This window comes from Desmodus rotundus, chromosome 2 (genome assembly GCF_022682495.2).
Source record: "Desmodus rotundus isolate HL8 chromosome 2, HLdesRot8A.1, whole genome shotgun sequence".
Classification (NCBI taxonomy): Eukaryota; Metazoa; Chordata; class Mammalia; order Chiroptera; family Phyllostomidae; genus Desmodus; species Desmodus rotundus.
This window is the reverse complement of record NC_071388.1, coordinates 59,256,173-59,270,659: the sequence shown is the minus strand read 5'-3', so window position 1 is coordinate 59,270,659 and position 14,487 is coordinate 59,256,173. Positions and strand designations below refer to the sequence as shown.

At 41.7% G+C, this 14,487-nt stretch overlaps 2 protein-coding genes across 2 annotated transcripts in view; one reads left to right on the top strand and one right to left on the bottom strand.

Annotated features, from left to right (window-relative positions):
* MINDY4B (MINDY family member 4B) overlaps positions 1-1,048 on the top strand; it is a 32,208-nt gene extending 31,160 nt beyond the window's left edge. The window contains exon 12 of the mRNA XM_045200077.2: positions 781-1,048. Within this exon, the coding sequence (XP_045056012.2) occupies positions 781-923 (143 nt within the window). The 3' untranslated portion in view covers positions 924-1,048. The remainder of the gene's footprint in view (positions 1-780) is intronic.
* A 7,031-nt stretch (positions 1,049-8,079) lies between these two features.
* Positions 8,080-14,196, bottom strand: LOC128780292 (small ribosomal subunit protein uS9-like). Its single transcript, XM_053919385.1, has 2 exons — positions 14,109-14,196; positions 8,080-8,585 (listed from the first exon to the last, which is right to left on the bottom strand). Exons 1-2 carry the CDS (start codon positions 14,194-14,196, stop codon positions 8,080-8,082), a joined length of 594 nt encoding a protein of 197 aa, XP_053775360.1.
* Positions 14,197-14,487: the final 291 nt, after the last annotated feature.

Sequence of the window (14,487 nt, the reverse complement as noted above, 5' to 3'; positions counted from 1 at the left end):
ATTTTAAAGAAAGGGAGTGAGAGAGAGAGAGAGAAACATCAATTGGCTGCCCCTCATACATTCCAACCAGGAACCTGGCCCACAACCTAGGCATGTGCCTTGACCAGGCATTGAACCTGCGACCTTTTGGTTTACAGAACAATGCTCCTACCGTCTGAGCCACACTGGGCAGGGCAGAGAAAAGCATCATTTTTTTTTATTAGCTCACATGCATCGCAAGCATTCTGTCCTGGACACTGTGTTGAAAGCTTTGCATATATTATCTCATTAAATTCTCCCAATAGTTATGTGAGGCAGATGCTATGATATGTCCTTTTACATAGAGGAAACTGAGAGGCCAACAGTTACTAACTGAATACATATTGCTGAGAAATGCTCAGCACCTTCTCAAATGTTGTGTGAAACAGATCTGGGCCTTGAACCCAGTTCCTAATTACCTACTAGAATACCTTGCTCCTCACCCCATAATGCAAATGTATCCTTAGAAACATTGAGAGGCGATAGCTCTCCCCTTTTCCTGACAACATCCAGCGACCTACGCCTGGCTCTGTGTGTTAGATCACGGTGTTGCCAAGTGCATTGCATGACTTATGCAAACTCATGTTCCAAAATGCACAGCAACCCAGTTTTTCTATGTACCATCCCCACTGCCTAACCAGTTCTAGGAACACACTTGCTGAGCCCAGCTCCTGCCCACCCATCCTGTTTGCCTTCCTTCCTGGCTTCCTCTGGAAGGGTGTACATAGGCTGGGGTCTAAATGCCAGCTGTTCCTCCCTCAGATACTCACTCCCATCCCTGGGAGAGGGACCAAGGTGAGAATGAACATGGACCGGGAAGACGGTTTTCTCCAGTGGAGATGGCAATCAGAACCAAGTGGAGAGCAGCCACCATCAACTGGAAAGGAGCCGTTCCCTTTTTCTAAAGAGAAAGCCACGATGTGCAGTGAAGTGTCAGAACTGCTGGGATACACAGATTGACTTGGGGGGGTCATTTCACATCTATATTACCCGCAGAAAACCCCGACTAGCATTCTCTGGGAGGTGTCTGCGTTAGGTCCTCTGCTGTTGCTTTCGGAGTCGGAGGAGGAACAGCGGTCCTTACAGCAGGGTCTGCAAGGTGTATCCTCTGTACCACAGGTGGCAAACACAAGGCCCACGGGCCGAATCCAGCCCTCCACCTTGTTTTATCCGGCACCTTGTTTCTACCCGGCAGCAGCGCCGAGCTCCCTGCCCCTAGTTAAGGAGTAGTTACATTTATACAGTCCTAAAATTACATTCGGCCCTTTGAAGGTAACGTCGAGGCTGATGTGGCCCCTGGTGAAAATGAGTTTGACACCCCTGCTCTATACGCACGTAGACCAGCTCTCTCATTCATCCAAACAAGAAAATGAAGTCTCTTTCCTGCATGTTATTTCCAAATTAGTCCTTTTTTGATGTGGTTCTCCCTGAGGACTACAGATGCAGGCAGCTAGCTTTCTTTTCAGATGAAGTCATTGGCAATGCATCATCAGATTTTTAGCTATGGCAAGAACTCAAGTCTTCCCAAAGACTTCCTGGTGTGGACAGCATTCCTTTCCAAAGTCACATTTCATGTGCCCACATTAGCAAGTTCTGTCATTAAAATAGTAAGAGGGCTTCATGGGCTGGGTGCGGTGCTGTTCCCAGTGGGCTGGCCTCTGTGGCAGCTGCCTCGTGGGTTCGGGTCGTCATGGCAAACACACAGCAGGACACATTCTTCCCATCAGTGCTGTTTGTTTCTTCTCTTTACACACTGGGTAAAAATACACAGACGGACAAACTGAGAAAGAAGTCTGACTCCTAGATAGAACTAAATTATATATAAAAATAAAATGTCTTCTTATGTCATTTTTTTGTCTCTTAAACCCTCTGCAGCTGCTTTTTGTGTTGTAGTAGAAATCATTCTTTTCAGAATAGGATATTTCCCTGTCCTGTTGAATGCCTACTTTTTCTGAAGAACTACACAGAGTGAGACATATATTCCTCCAAAAGGAGCGCACAGGAACCGCCTAGGCCTTTTTCCACCCACCCCACTGCTCTGCCGACTCACACACTGCAGGGTTTTGTATTCACAAGCCAAAAGTTAGTTTGTAAAGAACAACTTTTCAGCATGTACTTTCCAAGTTAATTTGTTAATGCATTTTCATTTGGCTCCAAAAACATGTTTTAACTTAAGGAGCATGCAAAAAATGAAACTTCAAGGTGAATAATACATTACGTCAAAAGAGAAAGCCATTTTGGCTCAGGTTGCTGAATACAGCATCTGTACCATGGGTGTTTTCACTTGAGATTTTAAATACATCGGACAAATGAGTGAATCCCTACAGACCCTTGTCTCATTTGGTCTTCGTTTAGCAATGTTGTGCTTTCCCTGGCGTGCAGCCCTGTTTTTGTTTTGGGGACACTGAGTTATTCCTAACTAAATGTCCCTTTTGCGGTGGCCTACTGGATAGCTTATTGCCAAGTGAGAAACCTTACCAAGTGCATTGGTGAGAAAGATCCCAGCCACAAAGAAGAGATCTCGCTGCAAGTGTCTCACACAAGGACATTTCCTTTCTAACAAGAATGGTCCAGCTAGGTCCATGCCTCTCTTAGATCAGTCACGGTTCATCCTCCCCGACTGAGCACCGGACACCTGATTCCTGCGGGGAAGGATGGGGGAAGGATGACTGTTGGGAAGGCAGCCAGCAGCGCTGCCCGCCGCCAGTGTGTTCATTCTTTAAAAAGGCATTTTTTAATTGGTCTCACTTCTGAATTTATTTTTTTGTCCCTACTCTATTTTTCCTTTGAATTTTTAATTTATTTATAACTGTGTATTATTTTGCCATATTTTATAGGTGCTGTAATCTGTCTTAAATTATTGGTGGAACAAATCTATAAATAAGTAAAATAATAGAGGAAAGATTAAGAATCTATGTTTTATGCATAAGGGTATAAAATTTTGATATATAGATAGGTATTAATAACCTTGCATGTCAAATGTTCAGTGAAAATAAGTTTTTATTTTATCTCATAAACAGGGCACCCAGTAATACTTGATTTTTTTAAGGTGAAAACATGTTATTTAAAAGTAGCTAGAAATGTCCTGGGACTATCAGTTCACCTTGGAACTTTCTGTGTTTTGAGAAGAATAACTAATTGTCCTTCCAGCTTCTCAAACACAGAGCAGGAGAGAGCCTTTATTTGAAAACTAGGATAATAATTTTTCTGAATAGTTGCCTAACCTGGCTATGTCTGCAGTGGGACTAACCCCGGAAGGAGATGGCAAATACTGTTTGCTTGTTTTTTTCTCAAATTGCAACTTGGACTAGAATATTCCTCAAAATCATTGCTTGCTCTTAAAGAAGATGTGTGTAACATTTTTGCAGGTGTGTGCTCACCAGTGTTAGAAGGTAAGTGGGACCAGGCCAGGGGCAGGTAGGCCTGAGGTTCCCTCACTGCACACAGGCTGGGTTTGGCTTGTGCCATGCAAGTTACGTGCAACCTTTAGTCACACCTGGACCTGGCTTTACTTATAAGTGAGTAACAAAAAGTGTGAACATTGATGACTGTTGTAGGGCCCTAGAGACACATTCATTCATTCATTCATTCTGAGAACTTTTTAAACCTCTCCTATGTGTCAGGCTGGAGGCTGGAGAAACACAGTGAGCAAAAACCAGCCATGGCCCCCCTTCTCTCACAGAGCTTAGGTTCTTCTGAGGGGATGACAATAAAAAACAAAAACACTTCAACGAATATGAACTTGAAAACTGAGATAAGTGTTTGGAGGAAAGGGATTTCTGGTGAGTGATATCTTTTTAATAAAAACCTGAAAGTTTAGGAAATGGCATCTCAGGAACGGACAGTTAAGCTGAGGTTGGGAGGTTGAGTGAAGATTACTAGGACAGGGGAAAAGCGATGGAAGGTGCAAATCCCTGTGCTGAATGAGCCTGAGGAACAAAGAAGCCGGTGGGGCTGCACTGCAGAGAGCGAGGTGGAGAGTGGCTGAGAGCAGCTGGAGGGGCAAATGAGCACCTACCACAAGGCAGCATACGTGAGGCAAGGCAACCTCCGGAGATTCTAAGTGATCTGGTAAGATTTGCATTTTTTAAAAAGAGACTCAGTGTGGAAAATGGGGTAGAGTCAGCCCATTCGATGCAGAGGCTGGTTACAAAGCTGTAGCAAAGGTCTAGGCAAGACAGGGACAGAACATAGTGGAAGCGGTAAACATAGAGTTGTCCACTCAGGAAATTCCACTTGGGGGGTAAAATAGACAAGGGCAAGAGACTGATTGCAGGGGGAGGGAGATGAAGGAGAAAGAAGACTCAGGAATGAATTTTAAGTTTCTAGTTTGAAAACCTGGTGAAAGGTTGTGCCTCCATTGAACATGAAAACAACAGATTTGGGGGGGAGAAAGTCACCAGTTCAGTCTGGGACGTGACCATTCATGTGGAGAGGGAGACTATGGACTGGAATTAAGGATCTGGGACTCCAAGGAGAGGTCTGGACCAGAGAAATACATGTGGGAGTCAGTGATGGTAAGTAACACGATGATCTGGAATAAAATTGTGTAAGGAGAATATGAAGCAAGAAGAGACCTTGGCCTACACTGAGCCCTGAGGAATTCCAGTGTCAGTAGTCAAGTGAGATATTTGACTAGCAATAGCCAAGAAAGGGGGCAGAGAAGACACAGCCAGATAGAGGAGATGGCAGGTAGGTAATAGCCAAATAAAAAGTGTTTTCAAGCTTCTGGTTATGTGAGGCCCAGAATTTTTGCCTCAACTTGTGTGACTCTTTATAATGAGTGAATGAATGATTGAGTAAATGAATGAATGAATGAAGCATTTTCAGTCAATGAGCCTGTGTTAAAATCAACCAGAGAGGATTAACTTTATTTATTTATACAATCCAACCAGTTATTTCCAGTATATCCAGTGTAACTTTAATTCTGTTGAATGTATTCATATCCCACTCCTTCCAAGAAGGATTCAGGGTGGCTGATAACTGGTAAACCTTCTGGAGATCTTTCTATGTTTTCAGGTGTTTTTGTTACTGCGCCCAATTTTAAAAAAACAAACAACAAAAAACTTTTCACTACTGTCCACAAGATGGAGCTATTAGAGTGACTTTTTTCATCTCATTATCCAACATAATTATCAACATACCTATGGGCAATTTTTTTTAACTTTTAAAATTATATTTTATTCTTTATGCTATTACAGTTGTCCCAAATTTTCCCCCTTCCTCCCCCTCCACTCAGCCCCCCACCACTCCCTCAACTATCCCCTCACCATTGTCCATGTCCATGTGTTCTGCATATATATTCTTTGGCTACTCTGTTTCCCGTGGTGTACTTCACATCCTCACGACTTTTCTGAAACTACCAATTTGTACATCTAAATCCCTTCACCTTTTTCACGCGTCCCCCCCGACCCTCCTCCCATTTGGCAATCATCAAAACGTTCTCTGAATATATGATTCAGTTTCTGTTCTGCTTGTGTTTATTTTACTTTTTAGATCCAATTGTTGATAGATACATATTTATTGCCATTTTATTGTTGATATTTTGATCTTCTTCTTAAAGAAGATCCTTTAACATTTCATGTAATACTATTTTGGTGATGATGAACTTCTTTGGTTTTTTCCTTGTCTGGGAAGATCTTTACCTGCCCTTCAATTTCAAATAAGCTTTGCTGGGTAAAGCAATTTTGGTTGTAGGTCCCTGCTTTTAATTACTTTGAATGTTCTTGGCAATCTCTTCTAGCCTGCAAAGTTTCTTTTGGGAAATGAGCTGACAGTCTTATGGGGGTGCCCTTGTAGGTACCTAACTGCTTTTCACTTGCTGCTTTTAAGATTCTGTCTCTGTAACTAACCTTTGGCATTTTAATTATGAGGTGTCTTGGAGTGGGCCTCTTTGGGTCCATCTTGTTTGGGACTCTCTGTGCTTCCTGGACTTGTATGTCTGTTTCCTTCACCAAGTTAGGGAAATTTGTTTCCATTGCTTTTTCAAATAGGTTTTCAATTTCTTGCTCTTTCTCTTCTCCTTCTGTCACCCTTATAATTTGAATGTTGGTACATTTGAAGTTGTCCCAGAGGCTCCTTACACTATCCTTATTTTTTTGGATTCTTTCTTCTTGTTCTTCTGATTAGTTATTTTTTGCTTCCTTTTGTTCCAAGTCACTGCTTTGAATCTCAGCTTCACCGACTCTACTGTTGATTCCCTGTAGATTGTTCTTTATTTCAATTAATGTATTCTTCATTTTTGACTGAATTTTTTTTATGCTGTTGAGGTCCTCACTAAATTCCTCGAGCATCCTCATAAACAGTGCTTTGAACTCTACATCTAGTAGCTTGCTTGTCTCCAATTTGTTTAGGCCTTTTTCTGGAGTTTTGTTCTGTTTTTTTCACTTAGGCCATGTTTCTTTGTCTTTTCATTTTGCTAGCCTCTTTTTGTTTGTTTTTATGTATTATGTAAAGCTCCTACATCTCCCAGGCTCAGTAGAGTGGCCTAATGTAGTAAGTGTTCTATAGTGTCCAGTGGCACAGCCTCCCTTATCACCCAACCTGGGTACTCAAGGTGTGCCCACTGTATGGGTTGTGTACACCCTCCTCTTGTAGTTCAGCCTGGATTGCTATGGGTGTGTCCAAGGTCAGCCATCATCTGTGTTCTGTCTGGGGTCACACAGCATTAGCTACAAAGTGATCTGCAGATGGCTACTACTTCTGCTGGGCTTGACAGTGCCCAGGAGAGGCCAAGCTGTGAACCAAGGTCAACTGCTGCTAGTGCTGGGCTAGGGGCAACTTAGTGAGAGGTACAGGGCTCGCTGAAGCCAGATGCTGCTTGTTTGAGAGAATTTTGGAAAATCTGAAGCATAGGCAAAGACAAGACATTCATATGGAAAAGCCACTGGAAACAGCTTGGGTGGGCCTGAAAGTTGGGTGGCGCAGGGCCTCAGGGAATCAGCAGGGTGGAGCAAACAGTGTGAGCCAGGTTGGTGGAGTCTCAGATATGGTGCCTGTCTGCCAGCTCTGTTGGGGGAGGGCTCCAAAAAGAAACAATGGCCTCTGTTAGCACTTCTGTCTGGAAAAAAGCTGGTCCCCAGCTCTCGCCCTACACAAGGACATTCAGTTCCTCCCCACATGTCTCTGATGCCTTTCAATTTTTTGCCCCAGTGTTAAAGCTCAGAGGGAGAGAGTCCACCTAGTCTGTGTGTGGTCCCTTTAAGAGGAACTGCCAGGGAGTCCAGCAGTTTCTGTCTCCCACAGCCTTAATCCCCACTGGTTTTTATAGCCATAAATTATGACCACTTCTCCTCCTGGCACTGGATCCTGGGTGGGGGGCCTACTGTGGGCTTGGGACCCTTCACTCCTGAGATATCCCTCCCAATTTTTATCCACCACACATAGGTGTGGGACCAGCCCATTCCACATCTCCATCCCTCCTACCAGTCTCAATATAATTTCTTCCTTAATTCCATAGTTGTAGGACTTCCATTCAGCTACATTTCTGATGGTTCTGAATGATGGTGTTCTATAGTTTAGTTGTAATTTTGATGTGGTTGTGAGAGGAGGCGAGCCTTGTTTACCTGTACCTCCATCTTAACTGGAAGCCTTATGGGCAATTTAGTTATAACACACACCCACATACAAAGTAAATAAGTATAAAATTGATGTAACAGATATTTAATCTTTGTGATACTTTAGAATTGTTCAGTAAGCATGGTGAATAGGATTGATTTAACTCAGGATTCCTCCTCTCTCTCCACTCCAATGGGGACAGTAAGAACTACAAATATTAACCAAAATAGCTCCATGTGTACCACCCCTTCCTGGTACAGGCACCACTGTCTCTCACCTGGACCTTTAAAACAGCCATTCAAGTGCTCTGGTCATCTTTTCTCTTATCCTCTCGCAATCTGTTTTTTTAACAAAGCAATTGGTTCACTTTTAAAATTTGAAACCATAATATAGTAATTTATATTAGAGTCATTTTTATGTACTTTGAACAAAATTCCAAAATCTTTTTTTTGAAACTTTAAAACCCATGGCCATTTTTTATTATAAAGGTGACATTTGATGGGCTTATGGGTAGGATTTCTGGTGGCGAGCCCGGGCACCAGGACCTCCAAACTTTTTGGATTTGCAACGACGGGGATCAGCTACCAGCAGGGTCTGGTCATACTGGGTGAGGATGTCTTTGATCTCCTTCTTGGAAGCCTCATCCACGTATTTCTGGTAATAGGCCACCAGGGCTTTGGAGATGGACCGACGGATTGCATAAATCTGGACCACATGACCACCACCCTTCACGCAGACTCGGATGTCCACACTGGCAAATCGCTCCTTCCCCAGACGCAGAACAGGTTCCAGTAGCTTGCATTGCAGCGTGCGGGGCTCGATCATCTCCAGGGGCCGCCCGTTCACCTTGATGAGACCGTTGCCCCGTTTGCAGTGCGCCACCGCTGTGGCAGTCTTTTTGCATCCGAAGACCTGCACGGACTGCAGAGCACCTTTGGATGGCAATGCTGCGGGCGCGCGTGCACAAGTGATCCTCACCGCACGGTGCCCACACCGGAAAAGCCCAAAATCTTAATACGATTTACAAGAGCTTATAAGATATAGCTTCTTACTCATCTCATGCCATTCTCCTTCTCCCCTTGGTATTCCACCCAAGCCAGATCATCCCCAATTCCGGGACTTTGCACATGCCCAAAATAAACAACTTTATTTGCAAAATCAGGCCTCACGTAGATATTTAGCTGGTGAGGAAGGAGAAATTTAATAGCTTTGTGACTACTCTTCTATCATACTACACCAAATCTCTATAAGTGGTGGTTTCTTAAAGGTTAGTTGCAATGTGGAATCTGAAACCATTGGTTTTAAAACCCTGTTACATCAAAATTTCACTTTAAATGGTGTATCTTGCACTTTAAATAGATCTTGCACTTTCAATGGATCTTTCCCATGTATTAATCATTAGAAAATTGTTGATTTGTTGAATTATGAACATCATTAAATGTCGTATTTTATGATACAATTTCAAAAATCACATTAGTTATTAATTAACTATTGCTACATGAAACAACATGGATAGATCTCACAAACATAAGGTTGAAAGAAAGAGGCAAGACAGGAAATAGTACAGGTTATGTAGTTCCATTTATAAATAGTTCAAAGAGACAAAACTGTCTTTCGTGGTGAGAAAGGTTGGGAGAGCGGTTCCCTTTGGGAACAGCACAGGGCAAGGGTACAAGGGGAGCTGTGGGAGAGCAGTTATGTCATACTTCTAAGTCTAGGTTCTAGCTACACAGCTGTGTTCACTTGCAAAAATCAATTAAAATTCTTCATTTCAATATATGTGAGTTTTTATATATAAGAGTTAATAAAAAGATTTGTCTGAAATAGGACATTTGAGAGATAGACATATAGGTCAATGGAATAAAAATGTGAGTTCAAACGTGAAACCTAAATTTCAGGGTCAATTAATTTTTGACAAAGAGACAATTTAATGGAGGAAAGAATAGTCTTTTCAATAAATGGTGGTGGGATGACTGTATAGACATAGGCAACAAATAAAGGTGGATCCTTACCTCACACCATACATAAAATTTAACTCAAAATGGGTCATAGTTTTAAATGTAAAAGCTAAAACCAAAACAGTCAGAAGACAATATAGGAATAAATCTTTATGATTTTTGCATTAGGCCATGATATCTGAGATATAATACCTAAAGCACAAACAATGAAAGAGAAGATTGCTAAATTGAATTTCATCAAAACTCAAAATTTTTGTGCTTCAAAGTACACCATCAAGAAAAGATAACATAAAGGTCCAGACTGGGAGAAAACATTTGTGAATCATGTATCTGATAAGAAACTTGCATCCAAAATATATAAAGAACTCATATGTCAATAATAAGACAACCCAATTTTAAATGTGCAAGTGACTTGAGTAGACATTTATCCAAAGGAGATCTACAAATGGCTAAATAAGCACACAAAAAGGTCTTTAACATCATTAGCCACCAGGGAAATGCAAGGCAACACCATATAAGATACCACTTCACACCTACTAGGATGGCTATAAATCAAAAGGACGAATGTCAATGAGGACACAGAGAAATTGGAACCCTTGTACATTGCTGGAGGAAATGTAAAATGGTGCAGCCACTTTGGAAGACAGTTTGGCAGTTCCTCAGAGTGTTAAATATAAACTTACCACATCAGCCAGCAATTCCACTCCTACGTATATACCCCAAAGAAACAAAAATATATGTTCACAAAAAAACCTCGCACATAAATGTTAATATCAGCATTATAATAGTCAAAAAGTAGAAACAACCCAAAGGTCTATCAGCTGATAAATGAATTTGGAAAATATCATATACCATATAGTGGAATATTATTCAGCTATAAAAGGAATAGCGTACATAGGTGACTACACCTTGGTCGACTATAACATAGATGAACTCAAAAAAATTATGTTCAGTGAAGAAGTTAGTCATAAAAGAGCACATATTGTATGACCTCATTTATATAAAATGATCAGAAGAGGCAAATCTGTAGAGGCAGAAAGACTAGTGGGCACCCAGGGCTGGAGGAAGGAGAAGGTAGGTGTGAAGAAAGGATGGGGACTAGCCGTTAATGAGTACAAGGTTTCTGTTGGGGATGACACAAATATTCTTAAATTAGATTCTGGTGTTGCTTACCTACTCCATACATATACTAAAGAGCATTTAAATAGGTAAACTTTATGGAATGTAAATTATATATCAATAAAGTTGCTTATAAAAATAGCTACTTCTAAAGAGTACTGATACCAGTCATTTGAAAGGAGTCATAGTGAAATTATAAGAATCTGACAGAATCGCAGAGACAATAGTCTCTCTCTCTGACCAGAATGTTTCAAGAAGCCTCAGTATATCTGGGAGAGGGAGAGGGTGAAAATTTCATCACTACCTCCCCCTCCCCAGCATAAGCAACACAGTTCCTCAAAAACAAAGTGATATGTGGCTTGTTTCATACCCTGAAACCAGACCCTCCCCTACTTGATCAAGTCGCCCTCATCTCTATTTAGCTTTTGTTTTGCATGAGATTAAATGCCACAGGAGGGATGCAACTGGCCCCTTCCTCTCCTGGATGACACCCAAGTTCACTGCACTCTTTTCCCTCCTCCCTGTGGTGCTCGTATGGCCGACCACCCACAGATGTGCAGCAGTAAGCGCACAGGTTACCCCTCAGCAGCAGCCCGGGAAGCTACATTGTGCAAGAACTAATCAGACTTGACCAGGCAGACAGATGAGAAGCCTGACCGCTAAAACGAAAGTGGCAGGAGAGCAACCTGCTTGACTGCTACTTAACAGCAAGACAGATGCACTGAGTAAGCAATTTAAAGCCACAGGGTGGATGGGGGCGGGGTGGGGTGGGGTGGGGAGGGTTGTGCATCTGAGCTGGCTAAGTGAATTTAACTGCCGCTGTAGAAAATTAAATCACCACTTGCTATTGGCTGGTTCTCAGGACAGTCTCAGAGAGCATGAAGTGCCAGATTACAGATAAGGTGTGTATGAATGTGCGCATTATGAGTCATTTCCGAATTGTGAATCCACTTCAGAATAACATCAGATAGACTCCAGCGCCTGAATTTCTAGGTAATCAAAAGGCAGAAAGTTGTTTTGTGCACATGGCTGAAATCACTGCTTAAAGTCATTTGTAGCTGCCCCAGCAATTTGAATGTAAAGCAAAAAGCCAGTTTGGGAGTCTTCCATATAATGAGATTTCCCATTTAGAAAAAGGAATGGTACGCTACGGAAAATACTTTGCTCCTTGCAGTGATCTGGGTCACTGTGACCTGCATACTCAGGCTGAGGTTGCTAGCATAAGGGAAAGAATGAACTAATTATCCAAGATTTTCTTAGGTCCAAGGATGTAAGGCATGATATAAGGCTCTCTTTGTTCTGCCCTCAACATGGTACCCCCTTCCACGAACAGCTAAAGAAATTTCTGTGAACAATTGCTGTGCCAACTTGCAGGCCACATCTGGGCTGGGGTTTTTTAATTTTTTTTTAATTTTAAGGTTTTTTTAAGTATTTTTTATTGATCATGCTATTACAGTTTTCCCAATTTCCCCCCCTTATCCCACCTCCACCCTGCCCCCCTGAAATGTCCAGCATTTTCCCCCTTAGTTCATGTCCATCAGTTGTACATGTAAGTTCTTTGAGTCTTCTGTTTCCTATACCATTTTTTATTTCTCCCCATCTATTTTATGCCTACTAATTAAGCTTCTTCTTCCCTGTACCTGTTCCCCCTCATTCCTCCCTTCCTCCTCCCCACTGAACTCCCTCTGTGTGAGGTCCATTTCTCTGATTCTGTTCCCATTCTGGTTGTTTACTTAGTTTTTGTTTTCATTGTTTTTCTTTTCTTTTAGGTTCATTTGTTAATAGTTGTGAGTTTGTTGTCATTTTATTGTTCATATTTTTTATCTTCTTTTTCTTAGATAAGTCCCTTTAACGTTTCATATAATAAGGGCTTGGTGATGTGAACTCCTTTAACTTGACCTTATTTGGGAAGCACTTTATCTGCCCTTCCATTCTAAATGAAAGCTTTGCTGGACAGAGTAATCTTGGATGTAGGTCCTTGCCTTTCATGACTTCAAATACTTCTTTCCAGCCCCTTCTTGCCTGTAAGGTTTCTTTTGAGAAATCAGCTGATAGCCTTAGGGGAACTCCTTTGTAGGTAACTGTCTCCTTTTCTCTTGCTGCTTTTAGGATTTTCTCTTTGTCTTTAATCTTGGGTAACTCTGCGCTTCCTGGACTTCCTGGAAGTTTATTTCCTTCCTCAGATTAGGGAAGTTTTCCTTCATTATTTATTCAAGTAAGTTTTCAATTTCTCGCTGTCTTTCTACCTTCTAGCACCCCTATAATTTGAATATTGGAATGTTTCAGGTTGTCCCAGAGAATCCTCAGCCTCTCTTCATTTTTTTGGATTCTTCTTTCTTCGTTCTGATCCAGTTGGATGTTTATTTCTTCCTTTTGTTCCAAATCGTTGCTTTGAGTCCTGGTTTCCTTCTTGTCACTATTGGTTCCCTGAATATTTTGCTTTATTTCATTTTGGGTATCTTTCATTTTTCAACCAAGCTCAATCAGCTCTGTGAGCATTTTGATTACCAGGGCTTTAAATTCTCCATCAGATAGGTTGGCAATCTCCTCATCGCTTAGTTCTGAGGTTTTGCTGTGTTCTTTCATTTGGGCCATATTTCTTTGTCTTGGTGTACCAGTCTGGTTGTTCTGGTTGATTTTTTCTTTAATTCCTTGATTGTCGGAGTTCCATGCAGTTTGATTTTCTGGCGTTTTTGGTTGTTTGTTGATTTTAGACTGGCTGTTATCCTCCTTTTGGTTGTGCGAGGAAGCAAAGGGTTTCTACCTACGCCTCCATCTAGACCGGAACTCCTGAAGATCTGGGCCGGTTTTTTCTAGCTTCTCCCTGGAAATCCTCAGAGATTTTTGATTGTTTTATTTACATGAAGTCTGCTACTAAATAAATAATTCAGTCCCATTTTTCTTTGTTCCTGTCTTGTGAGTCATCTTTGGTCTGAGAAATAAATGTAATCAGTCCTAAATGTATCTTTTGGGAGGGAGAGGGGAAAGGGGACAGAGAGAAAGAGAGGGAGAGAGAAGAAACTCCAGAGCGTCTCAGGACAGACTGGAAAGGGGCAAGCTGCCCAGGGAGCTGGACTGAGAAGAAAGCGAACAGTACACCTAGGACCTGTGTACACGTTTTACAGAAAACTGTAAGAGGTACCTGTTTAGTTAAAAAAAAAAAAAAAAAAGCTGACTTCTTCTAATGTCTGGCTTGTCATTTTGTATCAGAAGAAAATAGTATTCCTTCCCCGAGCTTGTTTTTTTTTTGTTTTTAAATAAATACAGCCCACAATCTATTTCCAAAAGTTTTAGGACTACACAATACATTAGGTGCTTTAGGCTCCTTCCAACAATAGTGAAACCATTATCACAGAAAAAAATGATTCAAACTTTAGTTGAGGTTTAATAGTTAAGCATTCAACATATTTTTTTATTGTTGTTCAATTACACTAGTCCCCATTCCATCCACCCTACCCCTGCCATTGCTCTCCCCTGCCCCGTCCATCCTCCCTCCCCAGTCAATCAGCACCCCATTGTCCCTTTCCTTGGGCCCTTTATACATGTTCCTTATCTTGACTCTTCCCCTTCTTTCCCCCATTATCCCACTGCCCCGTCCCCTCTGGTCACTGTCAGTTTGCTCTTTATTTCCATGTCTCTAGTTCTATTTCTCTTGCCTGTTTGTTTTGTTGATTAGGTTCCACTTATAGGTGAGATCGTATGGTATTTGTTTTTCTAAGACTGGCTTATTTCACTTAGCATAATGCTCTCCAGGTCTACCCATGCAGTCACAAAGGGTAAGGGTTCCTTCTTTCTTTCTGCTGTGTGGTATTCTATTGTGCAAATGTACCACAGT

Coding starts and splice junctions, on each gene's coding strand:
- LOC128780292 (XM_053919385.1), bottom strand. CDS start 14,196: ATGTATAAAGGGCCCAAGGAAAGGGACAATGGGGTGCTGATTGACTGG. Junction 8,586..14,108: donor AGGGGAGAGCAATGGCAGGG/GTAGGGTGGATG, acceptor AATCGTATTAAG/ATTTTGGGCTTTTCCGGTGT.